Source organism: Sciurus carolinensis, chromosome 2 (genome assembly GCF_902686445.1).
Source record: "Sciurus carolinensis chromosome 2, mSciCar1.2, whole genome shotgun sequence".
NCBI lineage: Eukaryota > Metazoa > Chordata > Mammalia > Rodentia > Sciuridae > Sciurus > Sciurus carolinensis.
This window is the reverse complement of record NC_062214.1, coordinates 188,099,533-188,119,974: the sequence shown is the minus strand read 5'-3', so window position 1 is coordinate 188,119,974 and position 20,442 is coordinate 188,099,533. Positions and strand designations below refer to the sequence as shown.

Here is a 20,442-nt window from a genome sequence, read left to right as displayed (position 1 = left end):
AAAAGGCAATGCGAGAATATCTGCACAGAATAGAAAACTATAAAAAGTGGCCTACTGACTTAAAAATGTGAAATGCATCATTTAGTAATGAAAAATACAATTCCAAAGCCAAATCATGAATTAAAAATTTTAACAACTTTTAGAACATTGATGCCAAAATCCTGAAGAAACTGTTAACCAATGAAACTCAACAATATATAAAAATAATGTTACATTATTGATCATCTCAATAGGTGCAGAAAAATATTTGATGAAACTTAAAATTTGATTTAAATGATCAATTTTAATTATTTATGATAATTAAGCCAAAATATGGGGCCGCTGTTGTAGCTCAGTGGTAGAGCTCTTGCCTAGCATGTGTGAAGTACCGGGTTTGATCCTTGGCACCACATGAAAATTAATAAATAAAATTAAAGTATTGTGTCCATCTATGACTAAAAAATTTAAAAACAAAACCAAAATATGTTGGCAGCCCAAGAATAGAAAGAAAAGAACTTCTTCATCTGGCGGGGAGAGGAGAACATAGCAATTATATAATCAGATTTCATAGAAACACATGAAAAACTTTTAGCTTATAATCAGCAACTAAATAAGGAACCATTCTCCCACCACTTACATCCATCATTGTTCTGGAGGGACAGATTAACCTAGAAAGTTGAGGACGATATATAAAAAGTATAAGATTGGAGAGGAAGAAACAAAGCTGCCCATGCGACAGACACATTTGTGGTCATCGATAACCTGAAGCTAGTCTGGCTGGTACAGAGGAAGCAGCCCAGAAAATCCTAGAAGATAAGGTCAGAGGGGTCACCAGAATCCAGATCGCGGTAGCCCTTGAAGGGCATTGTAAAGACGTTAGCTTTTCTTCAGAGAGAGACCGAAGCCTTTGGGAGTTTTGATTAGGAAAGTAGGTGAAGTGCTAGCATTTTTTTAAGTGATATTTTAGTTGCCTTTTTGAGAATAATCTGAAGGGTGCTACCGGCAGAATCGTGGAGACCAGTTAGGAGGAACAAGAGAGATGATGGGGGCTGATTCAGGGCGATTGTTGACAGTGGCCGTGGTGGGAAGTGTTTGGGTTCTACATACAGATGGTCCTTGATTTATGATGGTTCCAATTATATTTTTTCAACTTTAAAGATTGCGAGAAAGTGGTGCACATTCAGTAGTACCCATTCTTTGGAATTTGAATTTTGATCTTTTCCTGGCCTAGCAATACTCAGTACGAAGTACTCTACTGCAATATTAGGCAACTGCCAGGAGCCACCACTTGCAGTCAGCCTGGAGATTACACGAGGAAGCAACTAATACTCTACAGTGTTCTCTGGGGCTACGCTAGGATGGTCAGAAGCTTTGGTGTATAAAATGCACTTTTTACTTATGGTATTTTCAACTTATGATGGATTTCTGTCCTGAGAAAGCAATTGTCTATATGAGGCTAGAGTCAATAGATTTGCTCATATATTAGATATACGCAGGGTCTGAGAGAAAGAGAAGAATTCAAAATAATGCCAAAGTTTTTGAATTGATGGACAGTAATAATGCCGTTGCAGAAGGAAACCTGAGGATGGAGGAGGCTGAGGATGGGGGAGGTTTGTGTGAGGATTAGGAATTCTGTTTGGAATGAGCTCAGTTTAAGATGCCCAACCAGTATTGAACTGGAGCTCTTGGTAGGCAGTTAGATATTAGCAGCCTGGACTTTAGAGAAGAGAACTAGATGTAAGACATATTTGGGGAATCATCCACATGAAGAAGGATTTAAAAAGTCCTAAAACTAGGTAACATCTCCAAGATGACCTCTTCCTAGTCTAAGAAGAAATCTAGGAATGAGTCCTGGGTGCTCCAGAGTTGAAGAGTCAGGGACATGAAAAGGAGCCAGTAGGACCCCAGTCAAGAATGGTGTGCAGAAATCAGCCTTTCTCGGCAGAGGTGTAAACTTTTATTCTAGCTCCACACAGGTAAAGGACTGTCTTCCTCTAGACCAGTGTCTCTTTGGCTAAGTGAATGCTGCTTACAACCAGGTTTCTGACATGGTGCCTCAGGAACGAGAGAAGCCCGCGACACCCAGTTGGGTCTACATGACGACCCGTGGGGTCTACTGATAATCCCCCCTGCCATACTGAGGGTTGGTTTCTCACCACTTGTACCTGCTGGGGAATCTGATTTGTTGGTTTCAGGAAGAGAGAACACGACAGGGGGAACTAAACTCCTTTTCTCTAGGTTCCTTAATTAAACATCCACTTCTCGGTGAACAGCTTCTACAGTGACATGGAGCTGTGAAAAAGACTTTCTGGGACCTAACACAGACTAACAAACTTAAGCATGTCAGAGCCCTACAACACCCCTTAATCTAAGTGAAGAAGTTTTTACTAGGTCTGATATTAATATTTTTCTAGGTGTATTATATCAATATCAAGAGACTTCTGTTTATTTCCTACCAGGATTAGGAGTATATAGTGAAATTGGAAGCATTGACAATAAAATCTTCGCATTATACTATGATCACTTGGGATTCATACATAAACTGACTCCAGATCACTTTGAAGATGGTGGGGTATTTGCAGGCTTTGGAAATTCTAGAAGTATTTTTGGACTGGTGAGTGATATAATGTATTGAAATGGTTTGTCTTATTTTAAGAATAGATTTCACATTCTATACACAGAATAGTGGGAAAGTGGGGACGTATTTTCCTTAGGACAAACTCTTATAAATGTACTTTGCTCTTTTTAACTAAAGGAAAAACCTCCATATCCCCACAGAACATCTCCAAACCTCCTCCAAGTCCCACACAGGGCTTTAATAGCTTTGGCTCCACCCAAGATATCTGCGTGCAATTGTCTTCACAGCAGAAAACACCAGATCTTCTAAACTAGATTGGTTACTCTCAAACCAGGCCCATGTGAGGTTGATTCTCCACCTCTCGAGGTTATATCTGAGGACACAAATTCTGGCTTGTCTCTCTTCTGCCATATTAACCCCTTGTCCTCTAGTTTATATTCCTAATGCCAACAAAGAAAGGCGCTTGTATCCTCTCTACAGATTGCATGATGTAAAGATTTTTAAAATAACTCTAATGTGTAATGTGCTATCTGGGAAAGTATATACTCCGAAGAACTCGTCATTGGGCACACTGTTATAAAAATGTCCTTCTAGCCTCTCTATTTCTCTCTCCCCTCTCAGTGGATCCTTAAAATTCCCTCATCAGTATGTCAGCAAAGAATCAAACATTTTTGACAGGTTTAATCAAAACTGCCCTTTGGCTCAAAGGGAATAAAACAAAGAACAAATCTAGTTTTAAAAGATTATTCCAGCCAGGCGTGGTGGTGCACGCCTGTAATCCCAGAAGCTCGGGAGGTTGAGGCAGGAGGATTGTGAGTTCAAAGCTGGCCTCAGCAAAAGTGAGGTCCCAAGCAACTCAGTGAGCTCTGTCTCTAAATAAAATACAAAATAGGGCTGGGGATGTGGCTCAGTGGTCCAGTGCCCCTGAGTTCCATCCTGGGTACCAAAAAAAAAAAAGATTATTCCAATTACCAGCAAAGACTAAGGATGAAAGGATAGTGTTCTTACATCCCTGTCTAAGATATGCATAAGATATGCATCAAAGTGAGGGAGGGAGCTGCTTGGTAAGAGTGAGATGCCACCACATGCCTCCATGCACACTTGCCTCTCTTTCCTCTACTTCGCTAGACTTCCTTTTTGCTTGTCTATTTGTTTATATTTGATTGGTTCTTTTTACTTACATACAGGCAACACTCCCTGTGGTATATTTATATATGCACATAACATGATTTTTAAACAAATTGTTCTGCATTGCCTCCCCTTTCCCATCCCTACACGCTGCCTCTTAATCTCCTTCTTCTACATTACTGATCTTCCCTATATCTTTATTATATCCTATCCTTCCCTCCCCCTTTCCTTTATTCTTTATTTTATTCTAGCTTCCACATATGATAGAAGAAAACACAGAGATATAAGCTAAAGGCGTTAAGAACATTTTCAATGAGATAATTACAGAAAACTTCTCCCATATTAGAAATGAGATAGACTGGAGACATACAGGATCCCAAATAGACATATTCAAACGAGAAGCTCTCTAAGACATATCATAATCAAAATGCCTAACATAAAATAAGGAAAGAATATTAAAAGCTACAAGAGAGAAACATCAGGTCACATTTAGAGACAAACCAGTAAGACTCACTTCTGATGTATCAATCCAGACCTTAAAAATCAAGGAGGGTCTCAAATGAGATATTCCAAGTTCTAAAAGAAAACAACTCCCAGCCAAGATTACTGTACCCAGCAAAGATCAGTTTCAAATTCAAGGGGAAAATAAAAACTTTGCATGATAAGAATAAACTAAAAGAATTCATGAGCACCAAGCCAAGACTCCAGAGGTTACTCAGGGATGAACCACACTCAGAGGAACTAAAAAATAAATCCCAAAGCTCCCCAACAGAGGAGGATCAATAGAAGAGTAATCCATTAAATCAGAATCAAAACTGAATTAAATATAGCAAAAAATCAAAATGGCATGAAACCACAAGCTCCTGTCCACACTAACACTGAATGTTAGTGGTTTCAACTCCCCAAATAAAAGACATAGATTAGCAGAATGGATCAAAAAACAAGATCCAACTATATGCTGTTCATAAGAGACTCATTCCCACAGGCTGAAGGTAAAAGGATGAAAAAATATTCCATACATACATGCCCTGAAAACAAGCAAGAATAGTTATTCTCATATTTGACAAAGCAAACATCAAGCAAAAATTAATCAGAAAAGACAAAGAAGACCACTACATCCTAGTAAAGGGAACAGTCCAGTAAGAAGATGAATGATAGTAAACCTTTATACCCCAAATGACAGCATACCCAATTACATTTTTTAAAAATCCATGACATTAAATCTCAGACAGCCCCAACATAATAATACGGGGTGATTTCAACACACCCATATCACCAATAGACAGGTCATCAAAACATAAAATCAATAAAGATATCTCCAACCTAAATAATACTATAAATCAAATGGGCCTAACAGACATCTGTAGAATATTTCACCCCAAAACAGCTGAATTTACCTTCTTATCAGCAGTGCATGCAACTTCTTCCAAAAGAGACCATATTCTAGGTCACAAAACAAAATACAAAAAATACAAAAAAAAAAAATAGCAAATACAAAAAAAATGATACAGTGTCTTGAATCCTAGAAGATCACAATGGAATGAAACTAGAACTCAACAGCAAGAAAAATAATATAAAATACTTAAACACATGGAGTTAAACAGTACTTTCTTAAATGAAGAATGAATCAAAGAAGAAATAAAAGTAAAAAATCAAGAAATTCTTAGAAATGAAAGAAAAGAAATACAATATATCAAAATCTTTGGGACAGTATGAAAGCAGTTCTAAAAGGAAAATTCATAACACTGAGTGCCTACATTAAAAACTAATGCCCCCCATTTTAATTATGAAGAAAGTGAGACACAGAGAGGATACATAAGTACCCCAAATTGCACAGCTGATTAGTTATTGGAATTGGGTTTCTATCCCAGGCAACTGGCTGTCTCCATGTCCTTTTATCCACTCTATTTCCCACTCTCTCTCCTTCTCGGTGGGTCCTCAAAATTCAGAAACTGGGCCAGGCACAATGGTGCATGCCTGTAATCCCAGCAGCTCGAGAGGCTGAGGCAGGAGGATCGAGAGTTCAAAGCCAGCCTCAGCAAAAATGAGGCTCTAAGCAACTCAGTGAGACCCTGTCTCTAAATAAAATACAAAATAGGACTGTGAATGTGGCTCAGTGGTCCAGTGCCATTGAGTTCCATCCTGGGTACCAAAAATATATATATATACTTCAGAAACTGAGGAAAAAGTATAACATAAAATAAATCTTGGAGATGCTGTCTGGGAGGTGTGCCCCCAAACAATCTGTACTATCTACCACCCATTCCTTGTCTCCTAGCAACAAGGTCAACTCTAACATCTTCTTTGAGGCTGGTACCCATGTCTCCTTTCACCCCAAAAAGTTCTCAGGCTAAAGAAGGATGTGTTGAAAAGAAGAACTGCAGGGCAGAAAAGTAGTGTGTTTGGTGACTGCCAGGAGAATCTGTGACTCAGAGGTAGCGAGCAGGGGAGATACCCTCCTCATCCAGAGTCAGGAGTCATGCAGTCTCTGGCATGATGCTGGGGATGTAGCTCAGTGGTAAAACGCTTAGCATGTATGAGGCCCTAGGTTCAGTCCCCAGCACCACAAATAAAAACCTGCTACAGAGTCTCTGGCATGAGACTGGGAGCAGCAGCCTTCCAGGGAAGAGAGGCACTTCGCAGATCCTTTCCTAAATAAAACTCCAAATTGAAATTCTAAAACTCGCATCTCCTGACTCCTCACACACCCAATGGAAAACACATGCCTGCGTTCCCCTCCACTACAACACTTTGCAAAGGGCATAGGAATCTTAAACTGAGTCTTAGTCATAGGAATTCCTTTTCCTCCTCAAGAGAAAAATACATGTTCCCTTACACATACCTGGATGTCTAAACAGATCACATTGGCATATTACTCCAACTGATGAGTAAAACAATATCGTTTTGATGTAAAGTGGAAAAAAGTCTGTTATTCGAATTTTGTCATCACTGAAGTATAAAATAGTCACAGTGCAATGTTTTCTTTTCTCCAATTCCAGCCTCCTGATATGGGATTTGATACCGCGCTGGCACCACAGTTTCTCACCATCAATGACGTGATCTTTTTTGCCTATGTACCTCTGAATGAACCTCAGGAAACTATATACACCAAGAAATTCAGTAATATTCACTATGGAAAAGTGATACACTCCGGGTACCTCACATTTATTTAGATCAGTTATAGACTCTAAAATTTGAGGCTACTTTCTTTGAGTAATTTTCTTGGTCCAACAGAGTAAGTTTTTCTTGATATGCTACAAGGCCAAATACATTGATATACTCCAAGTTATCTTGCATGATTCCCTTGTTTTAGAAACAGTCCCATTTACATCAGTACCATTAAGCTTAGCTACATAAATGTGTGTTTCTTGAGTATCAACAATGCCCTGGATACTTCCTCTCCACAGGGTGCACTTCCATGACAATTGGGTTATGTCCTGTGCACATCTACCGTGATGGAGGCTGACTTTCATAAAACATTACATGATAGGTTATACAGAATTCTCAGGAATTCCTACTTCTAAATTATTGTCAAGAGTCAGTGACTTTTTTTTTTTTTGGTGGGGGGGCTTTAAGTTTATTTATTTATTTATTTTTACTGATGACAGAATTTTTATCTGCAAAATAAAAAGTATTAACAAATAATAAAATAAATCTGTTGTTGTGCACCATATAATCAATGGAGAATGACCAATTGCAATAAAAGCGCTCCAACAGTCTTCTCTCTGAGCCTGACAACAGGACTGTTCAACCTGTTCCCCAGAAATATTCCACCATCGAACCTATCACTTACCCAATTTTCCACTGACATTCATGTCAGATTTTTTTTCAACAGTATCAATAATTAATTTAAATATAAATGAACTAGATATTGTAATTAAAAGGTATAAATATTCAACATGTGTAAAAAGCAAGCAATAACTATATGCTCTATACCTATACCACACATTAAATATCAATACACCAACAGGTTAAAAGTAAAAGATGGAGAAAATAAGCATGAGAAATCTGAAGTAGAGATATTAATATAAAATTTCAAGAAAAAGTATTTTCAGAGATAAAAGGGAACATTTCATAGTCATAATAGGGTAACTTCTTCAAGAAACTACAACAATTCTAAATGTGTATGTACCTAATCACAAAATTTCAAAATACATGAAGTAAAAATTAATAAAATTGAAAAGACGAATCCACCATCATATTTGAAGATTTTAAGGCCCCCCACATTGCTGGGAGGAGTAATGATATAGAAGGCTTAACAACATTAACAGCCACCTGGACCTATTTGTTATTTATAGAGAACTATGCACAAAAATGTCAAGTAGAAAATTAATAAGGATAGACTACATTCTGCCATAAAATAAGCCTTGAGAAACTTAAAAATATTGAAATCATGCAGATTGTATTTCCTGCACAATTTATTACATTAGAAATCAGTCACCTTAAGATATGTAGAACCCCACCCCCCCACGTCTCAGTTACTTCAAAATTAAAAAGCACACTTGTAAATATCTCACAGGTCAAAGAAGAAAGCACTATAAAACTAAATAAGTCCTTTGAACTAAGTGATAATAAATGTTTAAAACATCAGAATCTCTTGGATGAAACAGAACTCTGATGAACACTTATAACTTAAAGTACTTGTATCAGAAAGAAGTTAGATTAGCAATCAAAATATTTTCAAATTAGGTAGTAGGAAGGAAAAAATAAGGGTATGGGCAGAAATATATGAAACAGAAAAGAAATAATACAGTTAAAAGTTGATAAAAATCTAATAAAGAAAAAATAAGAAAAAAGCAAGAACACAAAAATTAATATCAATGCAAAGGGAGCTATCAAAACAACCCTACAGGTGCTAAAAATATATTAAGGTACTATTACAATAGTATGCCCAACATATATGATAGTTTACTTAACATGGTCTGTTTTACAGATGGATCTGTGTGCTGCTAAGAAAGTTTATTCAGTCTTTGATGGATGAAACATTCTGTATATGTCTGTTAAGTCTAAATTAGCAATTGTATATTTTAGTTCTATATCTTCTTTATTTAGTTTTTGTTTGGAGGATCTATCCAATGGTGAGAGAGGTGTGTTAAGGTCATCCAGTATTATTGTGTTTTGGTCTGTTTGATTCTTGAAATTAAGAAGGGTTTGTTTGATAAATGTAGATGCTCCATTGTTTGGGGGCATAAATACTTAGGATTGTTATGTCTTGTTGGTGTGTGATTCTCTTAAGCAGTATGAAATGGCCTTCTTTGTCCCTTCTGATTAACTTTGACTTGAAGTCCACTTTATGTGATATCAAGATAGAAACCCCTGCTTGTTTATGAGATCCATGTGAATGATATGTTTTTTCCCATCCTTATACCTGCAGTCTGTGGTTGTCTTTGCCCATGGGGTCTCTTGGAGACACCATATTATTGGGTCCTGTTTTTTTAATCCAATCTGTTAGTCTATGTTTTGATTGATAAGTTTAGGCCATTTACATTCTATATTATTATTGAGAAATTATTTTTATTCCCTGTCATTTTGTCTTATTTCTGGTTTTTAACTTGACATAGTTTCTCTTTTATTCTTCTAGTGTAGTTCTTACACTTACTATAAAACCCAGACTCCTTATGTAAGGGGGGCGGGGGGAGACACCACCTCCATACCCAGAAAATGGGCCCTCCCATGCCTGATAGATGGACTTCGCTGCAGAATAAAGGAAAGCTTGCTGATCCCATGTTTGCTTCCTGTCTCCTGCCTCTGTCATTTGTGGGCCATGAGCTTACCAGGTCTATGGGCAGAATGTTATGGTTTGGATGTGAGGTTTCCCCCAAAAGATCACGTGTGAGACAATGCAAGAAGGTTCAGAGGAGAAATGATTGGGTTGTGAGAGTCTTCATACAATAAGTGAGTTAATCCCTTGGAAGGGATTAACTGAGTGGTAACTGAAGTGGTGGGTGTGGCTGGAGGAGGTGGGATTGGGGCGTGGCTCTGGGTATATGTTTTGTATCTGGAGCGTGGAGACCCTCTCTCTCTGATTCCTGATCTCATTGTGAGCTGCTTCCCTCTGCCACACTCTTCCATCACTCTTTGCCTCACCTCAAACCCCAGGGAAAGGAGCAGGCTCTTCTGTGGACCAAGACCTCTGGGACCGTGAGCCCCCAATATACCTTTCCTCCTCCCTCTACCCTTGCTCTGATCACAGCAGCGAAATAGCTGACTAAGACAGTGTATAATAGCTTTAATGTGCTGGTGAATTTAATCTCTGAATATTTTTGAGGTTTTTACATCCGTGTTCCTCAGGGGTATTGATCAATAGTTTTTTATTGTGTCCTTGTCACGTTTTGGTAGCAGGGTAATGTTGTCTTCACAGAATGAGTCTGGAAAGGTTTCCTCCCTTTCAATTTTGTGAAATAGTTTGAGAAGCCTTGGTGTTAGTCCTTTAAAAGTTGGTAAAATTTGGCAATAAAAGCCATCTTGGTCTCAAGTTTTTCTTTCTTGGGAGGCTTTTAATCATTGATTTAATTTCATTACTTGTTATTAGTCTATTTAAGCCCTTTTTATCCTCTTGGTTCAATCTTGGTAGGTCATATGTATCCAGAAATTTGTTCATTTCTTCTAGATTTTCCAATTTTTTGGCTTATAGGTTTTCAAAATACTCCCTAATGGTCTTTTGAATTTCTGTGGCATTGATTTTAATGCCTCCTTTTACATTTATTTATTTGGAGTTTCTCCCAGAGGCACAGAGAAAAATCCACATAATAAACCTTACTGAAATAATTCATGTCTTCCATTAGTTTACCCATTTATTTACCTTCCCATTGTTGGCTGATTCTAAAAATTTCAACCCTTTTTTTTCCTTTTTAAAAAGAAGTTTAGGTTTTTTTTTTTTTTTTTTTTTTTTTTTTTTAATAAATAAAATACCGGGCTACCAGTATCTCTGTCCTTTCCTTACCTACTTCCTCTACAACTTCCCTAGTGATTAAGAAGGAAGATGGGGCTGTCAAAACCCTTTCCACAGATTCTTCTCTCCACTCCTTGCCTGCCTCTTTATTATTTCCAGGATCATTTTAAGGTTGCATTTAAAATACTTCCCTCACAAAAGCTTCATAAATTTGACAAAATTTGCATTCAGTCTGACCCCTTTTTGCCAGGAACAAACCCTCATTTGAAAGAAAATATAATGAACTCTAATGACATATAAGTTTTAAAGTCTTCCAAATTCATTTCATATATAAAAGGATATATCTGAAAACTAATATATATGAAAATTGAAATCATGGTATATATGAAAATGAATATATATGTAAAAATTGAAATCATGAGTGTTAACACTTTGATGAATTATCTATCAGTTAAATTACCTATCAATCAGTCCCCCAGGCATTTTAACATTTTTTCACCTTGCTCATTTCGTTTGAATATTACGATATGACCATTTTCCTCATGTAATTAAAAATTCTGTAAACATCATTTTCATAATTGCATTTTCTCTAAGTAAAGCATGTAGTATCACGTACTTAATTTCCCTATTGTTAGTATTTCCTGTTTCTAAATTTTACCGGAACACCACTATGATGAATGTCTTTGTATAGGAAGTTTTCCCCTCTCTTCAACTATTTCCTTAGGTTGAATCCATGTTAGTAGACGAGTGGAAAGGCAGGGTGGGGTAATATTATTACGCAGTTCATAATGTCTGATTGCTTCTATCAGTAGTGTTTGAATATTCAGTAGTGATTGAGTTCTCACCACTACGAAACCCTGCCATTAAAAATACTCGTTGGAAATAAAATAATTCTTTAAAAATAAAAAATCCTCATTGATTGGGAGTGTGACTCAATGGTAGAGTGCTTGCTTAGTATATATAAGGCCCTGGGTTTGATCCCCAGCACTGCAAAAATAAATAAATAAACAAACAAAAATTAAAATCTTTGATAATTTTAGAGATGGAAAATCATATCCCATTGTCATAGATGCCAAAAAACAAATGAGTTTTTTATTGGTGGTGGTTCTGGGGGTTTGTTTTTGTTGTTGTTGTTGTTTGGTACTGAGGATTGAACCCAGGGCTTTGTGCTTGCCTAGCATGCTGGCTCCCACTGCACTACATCCCCAGCCTTCTTTATTTTATTTGGAGACAGCTTCTCACTGAATTGCCCAGGCTGGCCTCAAACTTGTAATCCTCCTGCTTCCCAAGGATCTGTAATTACGGAAATGTACCATCTAACAACTAATGAGTTCAAACAAATGTTAATCGAATGTTCATTTGTTAGCCAAGGGTGGTATATTTTATTTGTAAATTAAATAGAATAGATTAAATTATGCTTGTTTAAGCCACCATGATATCCAAATTACTTAATGTTTCTTTTTTTCTTTTTTAGTAAAACTGGAAAAGCTTACATAAAACAGATAATGCAACATAAGATTCCCAAAGGATTTATGTCCTCAGTTATTGCAGAAACAATAAACCCTTTTGGATTAGAAGATGAAAAAGAAAGCTCTTGTTTGTCTAGTTCTCTTTCCATTGAAAAAACTACAAGTTTTGCGTTTAAACTTACTCTTGACTTACAAAGTAAGTATAAAAAATATAATACATCTCTAATGGTTAGAAAAAAAAATGAAAAAAAAAATCTTTCAAGAAGACTATTCATGTTCATAGAGCACCAGAATTCAAATTTTTGTCTAACAACCTACCAAAGTTCACATACACTTAGGTTCCTAAAGTATTTGTTTGTTCCTAATATAATAAAACCTACATATAGCTTCATTAATATTTATCAATAATAGTGCCTATTATTTAATCCTCTGAGGTTATTTTGTCATAAACAGAGCTTAGAAGAAGTGAGAGAAGATAGGAATTATATGTCAATTTAAAATGTGAAAAAATTAAGAAAATAAGTTTATGTAGTTTTTTTCCTACATAATAAATAATTTTAACCACTTTTAAAGACTATTTCTCTTTCAAAGGATTATATGATATATACATAGCAAAAGTTAGTATTGCTCATTATAAGGATTTTGGTTTTACTCTAAACAAATGCAAAATCATTGGAGACTTCAATTAAGCTGTTGGTTAAGTCTGACTGGAATGGATTCAAGAAATTATAGAAAGGAGCAGACCTGTAGCCAGCGTACGAAGGCGACTCTTTCAGGGAGTTGCCCTACAAAGGCAAGGGGACAGGTGATGTGGCCTTTCGAAGGAATGTTGGAAAGGATTTGGGCTTTGTTTAAATGGGAGACAGAGTGCATGCATAATAAAGGTAATTAATTATGAGGCTCTCTTAGGACTCTTTTTACTTTTTGAGTGAGGAGAGTCTTGCTGATGTGTTTCTTGACCTATCAAAGGCATTCCCTAATAATGGGGTCTTCTTGAAATAGCTTTGCTGGGCTTTGTTGGTGTCTTCTCTGATGGATTTTCTTCAATTGTTTTCTTCTTCGTATTTTTTTTTTAATGGGATCTTTTCCCCTTTCCATTTCTTAGATGATAGTGTTCCTTAAAGTTCTGCCCTATGACTTCTTTTCTTCTAAATTCTCATGCTGTCCCTGAACAACCAATTATTCATCCATTCAACAAATTGACCACTTTCTGTAGTAGGCACACAGTGAAGTACTGGGGAACACTGACTATATTACCATTCTCCTTCGAATCACAGTTGTAAACCTCTTAGCAATTCCACAGTAAAGAAACCAGCGTTCTTTGTTGAAATTTCTCATTTACCTTGTTTCTTGCCCTGGGCCTATATGGTTAAGGTTTAGAGCTCTGATCTTTTCTTTTGGTGATTTCAAACGAAATTCCAGGGCTTAGACTCAAGAATGTTACAAGGAGGGGGTTCTCATTCGTCATGACTGCAGAGAATAAGTACATTTTCACGAAAATGTAGTACATAAATGGGTAAAATTAAAAAAAAAAAAAAAAAATCACTGAAACATAAGTTCCTCTCCTTTGCAGGGTAGAGAATTTTTTGGCTAATTTTTCTGTTTCGTGTTATCTGGACTTGGAAGATCAATGCTAAATTTTATGGGACAACCTTGGGAACTCCCGAGAAATATTCAAATATGATCATTTGTTTACTAAGTGATTTACTATCATGGAAATTAATGACATCTCCGTTGCCTGAAGGAGATAGGCACATGTCCTAATAAGAATACTAATCCCATCATGAAGGCTCCTTCAGGATCTCCTCCAACCCCAGTTACCACCCAGACCTGCCACCTTCTAATGCCATCACATCAGGAGTTAGGATTTCAACATTCCATCCATAATACTTCCTAACAATGTTCTGTACAAATATCTTGACTATTCTTAAACATCTTGGCTGTTCTTATACATTTGTCTTGTATTTCTGTTTTTAGAAGTGGTTTTTCTCAAGCTCATCAACAAAGAAAGCCAAACCTGTTTGTGAATTTAGCATAATTTAAAAAAACACTACATCTATTCGGGAAGCTTATATTACAGTGATGTTCCATCTTCTTTTAAGGACATCTGTCATCTTCCCAATTTCTTCATTATACTTAGATATCTTCAGTGTATACTTTTTCTATTATAATAAATTTGTATCCTTTATTAGACATATTTTAGACCTTGAAAAAAATCTATCTTACTAATCTATGTTAGCTCGTAAAGAATTACTTTCAACAACTTGTTGCTGGCAATTTAAAATGCACATTAAGTTTGCATCCTGGAAACTTAATTTCAAGTATTACATATGCAGATAATAGGGAAACAGTCACAGCCAACTGAGATACTGTAAAGGAAACATCCACTTAATGATGTGAGAAATAGAAAGTCCAGTGGTCCATTTTCAAAATACAGTATTTAGCTTTAAATATAAAATCACTTGGATAAAAGAAAGGCAGCTGGATGGGACAGCAGAATGAAAAGTTGCAAGCAGGCAGCCCCAGAGTTGACAAACAGCAGTCAATCCAAGGGGACTCTCCAGCCTCAGGAACAAAGAGAGGTGGGGAGAACTAAAGGTACATTTCTTTAAATAACCCAATATGAGACAATAAAACCTAGGCAGAGTCTAGGAAGACTGTGCACCCCACAGTACTCAGCCAGTGAGGAACTGGGAGAGGGACCTTGCACCCTAGGGGATAAAATACTGGTTGTACCCAGTCTGTGTGTCCCTGACCACCAGGCACCTAATCTTGCAAGACTGTCATTAAAGTAAAGCCTCTCTTTTTGTGGTACCTAGCATCTCTTAGTCCATTCTTTGGGCTTGGATAGGTGATCGAGTTTCCCACAATGACAACCCAAAGACTTGGAAAAAGCCTGCCCACAACACCTCACAGTTGAAATGATTCCTGAAGACCACTTCATCCCAATTCTCTGCAGATGGAGCCAGGATTGTGGATTATAAGTCAATTTCCTTGCCTTACTTCATAGCTTTATGGCCTGCGTGTATATCCCTGTGTTAATATATTTTGGGTTTTATGTTGTTAAATGAAAATGGCATCATTCTGAATTAATATTGTTTCATTTTGTTGTTACAGATCCTCTAGGGAATGGTATTTATTCACTCTTTTATTTAGTAGACCTTAATTTTCAGAGAAGTTTTAGGTTTACAGAAAAATTGAGTAGGCAGTACACGATTTGAAGAAAATTAATTTTCATTGGCTATATTAGTACCCCTTTTCCTCAACTCAGTTTTCCCTATTTTTTCTTTTTTTTTTTTTTTTTTTTTTTTTTTTTTTTTTTTTTGTGGTAATGGGGGTTGAACCCAGGGCCTTGTGTTTGCAAGGCAAGCACTCTACCATCTGAGCTATCTCCCCAGTCCCAGTTTCCACTATTTTTAAAAAATATTTTTTAGATGTTGATAGACCTTTATTTTATTCATTTATTTATATGCGGTGCTGAGAATTGAACCCAGTGCTTCACACATGCTAGGCAAGTGCTCTACCACTGAACCACAGCCCCAGCCCAGTTTCCAATATTTTTAACCTTTAGTATTTGTGTAGTATATTTGTTACAATTCATAAGCCAGTACATTACATTTGATGATGAAAATCAATGATGCCATACATTATTAGTAACTAAAGTCCTTAGTTTGCACTATCGTTCACTCTTTTGTACAGTGTAGTTGTGTGGGTTTTGACAAATGCCTGTATCCTGTATCTACCATGACAGCATCACACAGAAGAATTTCGCTGTCCAAAAACCCTCTGTGCTTTATCTGTTCATCACTCCTCCCCTTCATCTACTCCATTTCTTCCCTCTAAAATCCTGGAACCCATTCTTGCCATCTCTACAGTTTTACCTTTTTCCAGAATGTTGTTTACTTGGAATCATATTGTACAAGACCATTTCAGATTAGCTTGTTTCATGAGTAAAGTTCCATGGTATGGATATACTGCAGTCTACCCATTCAGCTTTAGAAAGGCACATCTTGCTTCTAGTTTAAGGCAGTTCTGATTAAGTCTACCAGAAATGTCCTTGTGAAGAGTTTTGTGTGGACATCTGTCCACAACTCATCTAGAGAAAAGCCTAGCAGTGTGATTGCTGAATCTTATGACTTATCTTTTTTTTTTTTAATTGTTGATGAACCTTTACTTTATTCATTTATCCATATGTGGTGCTGAGAATCAAACCCAGTGCCTCACACATGCTAGGCAGGTGCTCTTCCACTGAGCTACAACCCCAGGCTTTATGGCTTATCTTTGTAAAAATATTGCAAACTGTCTTCCAAAATGACTGTTCTATTTTCCATTCATGCCAAGAATGAATGCTTCTCATTTTTATCAGCATTTGGTGGTATCTGTGCCTTTGGTTTTAGCTGCTCTGCTAGGTTTATAGTGATGCATTGATATTGTTTGAATTTGCAACTCCCTAAAGGCATAGCATGCCAAGTATCTTGTCATATGCCTTTTTGCTATCAGTATATCCCAGGTGAGATGTCTTTCCAGATATTTTCCCCATTTTTAAATTAGTTGTTTATTTTCTTAATGAGTGTGAAGAGTTCTTTGTATATTTTATAGATATCAGTCTATTATTAAAGGTTTCTAATATTTTGTCCCCATCTGTGCCTTGTCTTTGCCTTCAATTAATAGTGTCTTTCATAAAACAGAAACCTAATTCCTAATTCCAATAAAGTTCAAGTTATCAATTTTCTCATTCATAGACCCTGCTTTTGGTTTTGTATCTACAACCTTATTGCCAAACCCAAAGTCATCTAGACTTTCTCCTATGTTATCTTTTTTAATGTTAATGGACCTTTATTTTACTCATTTATTTAGGTGTGGTGCTAAGGATCAAACCCAGTGCCTCACACGTGCTAGGCAAGCGCTCTACCACTGATCCGCAACCCCAGCCCCATTGTTGCTCCTATTCTTGATAATTGCCATTCTGACTGGAGTGAGATGAAATCTTAGAGTAGTTTTGATTTGCATTTCTCTAATTGCTAGAGATGTTGAACAATTTTTTATATATTTGTTGATCGATTGTATATCTTCTGTGAAGAGTCTGTTCAGTTCCTTATTTGATTTTTTGATTGGGTTATATTTGTGTGTGTGTGTTTTGAGTTCTTTATATATCCTGGAGATTAATGCTCTATCTGAGGTGCATGTGGTGAACATTTTCTCCCATTCTGTAGGTTCTTTATTCACATTATTGTTTCCTTTGCTGTGAAGAAGCTTTTTAGTTTGATACCATCCCATTTATTGATTCTTGCTTTTACTTCTTAAGCTTTGGGAGTCTTGTTAAGGAAGTCAGACCCTAGGCCAACATGGTGAATGACATTCTTCATAAAACTAGGACAAGCAATCATGAAATTCATTTGAAAAATAAGAGACCCAGAATAGCAAAGCAATCCTTAATAAGAAGAGTGAAGCAGGAGGCATCACAATATCAGACTTTAAACTATACTACAGAGCCATAGTAACAAAAATGGCATGGTATTGCCACTGAAACAGACATGTAGACCAATGGAACAGAATAGAAGACACAGAGACAAACTCACATAAATACAGTTTTCTCATACTAGACAAAGGTGCCAAAAACATTCACTGGAGGAAAGATAGCCTATTCAACAAATGGTGCTGGGAAAATTGGAAATCCACAGTAACAAAATGAAATTAAACCTCTATCTCTCACCCTGCACAAAACTCAACTCAAAGTAGATCAAAGATTTAGGCAGTAGAACAGAGACCCTGCACCTAATAGAAGAAGAAGTAGGCCCAAATCTCCTTTGATTTTTGCATTCGAAACTTGTAGGTTTTTGTCATTTAGATTTTGTCAGTTTGATATGTTTTTTCTTTCTTTTTTTCTTGATGCTATATAAGTAAAGATGCATTTTTAATTTTAAGTCCTGTTTATTGCAGGCATATCAGAAATGATTAGCTTATATATTAAGCTAATACTCCTCAAATTTGCTACAATCTCATAAATTCCAGATTTTTGTTGGTTCTTTGGGATCTTCTACATAGGCTATCATGTAATCTGTGAATAAAATCTGTTTTATTGCTGGGGATATAATTCAGTGGTAGAGTGCCTGCTTATGGTACCTGTAGTCCCAGATACTTAGAAAACTGAGATAGAAGAATTATTAGAGCCCTGGATTTCATGCCTGGGCAATATAGCAAGAACTTGTCAGGAAAAAGAGAGAGAAAAAGAAGAGGAAGGAGGAGGAGGAATCAATTTTATTTGGTTCTACATTTTATTTTTCCTGCTGTGAGTCTATAGAATTATTTCATAGTAAACATTAAGGTGTAGCTTTGTGTGTAACAAATTCATGATAAACTTTCTATAACATATATTTGAATTATAACCTGAAATCTAGTAAACATTCTCTTCTGTTAAGATCATAGTTTAAAACTCAAATGGTGTACTTGTTAGATAAGTCCACCAGTTTGCTTGCTGAACGTTGCCTGTTTGCTGGTACATCAAATCATTTCTGTTTTATCCCCAGCTGCTGATTCCTCATTTAAAACTTCAGATATAGAAAAGACTGTCGTGATTCCTGGTTACAGTAGCTTCCTGATCACAGAAATTTTGGATGATAAGAATGCTCTAGCTCTTGCTACCATGCCTGAAAATATTCCCTTTAATATGGTCTTTATAAAAGACACTTGGTTCTTATACAACTTTGGGTCTGTGAATGGAAGAAAATGGGCTATATTTTTAAAGCCATGTAATTATTGGGTTCAACAACCTGATGATTCACTATCCCTCAACATTGTGAAGTACATCGATCTGGGAAACTCTCAGGTTTTCAAAATTAAGGTCATACCTAATTCAAAATGTAAGTTGTTATTGTTGTTGAAGGGGGGATCAAAAGGAGTTGTTGTTGTTATTGTTCCTTGAGATACTCTTCTTTTTCATAAAAATATTCTGAGCCAGGCACGGTGGCACACGCCTGTAATCCCAGCAGCTGGGGAGGCTGAGGCAGGAAGATCACAAGTTCAAAACCAGCCTTAGCAAATTAGTGAGGCCCTAACCAACTCAGTGAGACCCTGTTTCTAAATAAAATACAAAAATGGGCTGGGGATGTGACTCAGTGGTTGAGTGCCCCTGAGTTCAAACCCCAGTACCAAAAAAATAAATAAATAAATATTCTGATGTCTATTTTAACTTTGGTTTCTCCCTCCACCCCCAACCTTAGTACTGGGAATGGAACCCAGGGAACCTCTTCCACCAAGCTATACCCCCAGCGCTTTTTATTTTTTATTTAGAGATAGGGCTCACTGAATTTCTGAGGCTAGCCTCAAACTTGGCATGGTCCTGCTTCAGCCTCCTGAGTTGCTGGGATTACAGGTATGTACCACCACACTCAACTCTGTTATTATTGTTATGAACAGAATGCCAGCCATTATGGAATCCAAAGTTGCAGACACCATGATGCAGGCCTATGATCCCAGCTACATGGGAGACTGAGGCAGGAGGATCACAAGTGTGAGGCCAGCCTGGGAAACCCTCTTTCAAAATAAAATTTTAAAAAGCCTTTTGATGTAGCTCAGTGGTAAAGCACCCCTGAGTTCAATCCCCAGTACTGCAAAAAATAAATAGATAAATAAAGCTTCTAATTATCAGGCATTCGTGGTGGGCAAGACTGTATTAGATGATTGTTTAGACATTACTTAATTTAATTTCTATAATGACCCTAAAAATCTAGATTGCAATCCTCGTGTTAAAAATGAAAATTAAATTAAATGACCATCCCAAGTTTACACAGGATTGTAGTTTAGATTTTTTTTTGCTGCCCTCTGAAATGAAAATCTTTGTAATCACTTTGGTTTTGTTATATTCATTTTAGGTATTTAATTTAAACCAAAAATAGCTTTTACTGAGAATTCTATGCTTTTCCTCATTTAACTATGTTAAACCAAAACTCCTGAGACTGAGATGTCTCTGAAAAAAAAAAAAAACAAGGTCTATTATGCCATTATAGATGCTAACCAGAGAAGGACCAAGTCCTGAGATATCTTCCCACAACCATGAGCAGCAGGGCTGAGTAGGAGTTGTAAAAATGTTGGCTGGACCTAAGAGTCAGTAACACTTTTAAAATTGAAAAAAAAATTAGAAAAAGAAAGTATAAATGATTTATATTGGCTGTAGCTAAGAGGGGTGGAGTAACTCAAAGTGCGGAAAGGTTTTGTGATAGATGGTCAATCCATAAGAAGTGCTTGCTGCTTGAAGTTAATTGTCTCCTTCATCAGTTGATGTTAATAGTCTAGAAATTTTATATATAACCAGGTGGCACAGTGTATGGTTTATCTTTTTTTGTTTGTTTTTTGGGGGGTAGTACCAGGGATTGAACTCAGGGGCACTTGACCACTGA

At 36.6% G+C, this 20,442-nt stretch overlaps 1 protein-coding gene across 1 annotated transcript in view; it reads left to right on the top strand.

The window, feature by feature from the left end:
- The window catches only part of Catsperb (cation channel sperm associated auxiliary subunit beta), a 103,887-nt gene that overhangs the window by 67,786 nt on the left and 15,659 nt on the right, over window positions 1–20,442 (top strand). Inside the window, exons 15-18 of the mRNA XM_047539410.1 lie at window positions 2,439–2,593; window positions 6,685–6,839; window positions 12,052–12,242; window positions 18,574–18,906. Of these exons, the coding sequence (XP_047395366.1) occupies window positions 2,439–2,593; window positions 6,685–6,839; window positions 12,052–12,242; window positions 18,574–18,906 (834 nt within the window). The remainder of the gene's footprint in view (window positions 1–2,438; window positions 2,594–6,684; window positions 6,840–12,051; window positions 12,243–18,573; window positions 18,907–20,442) is intronic.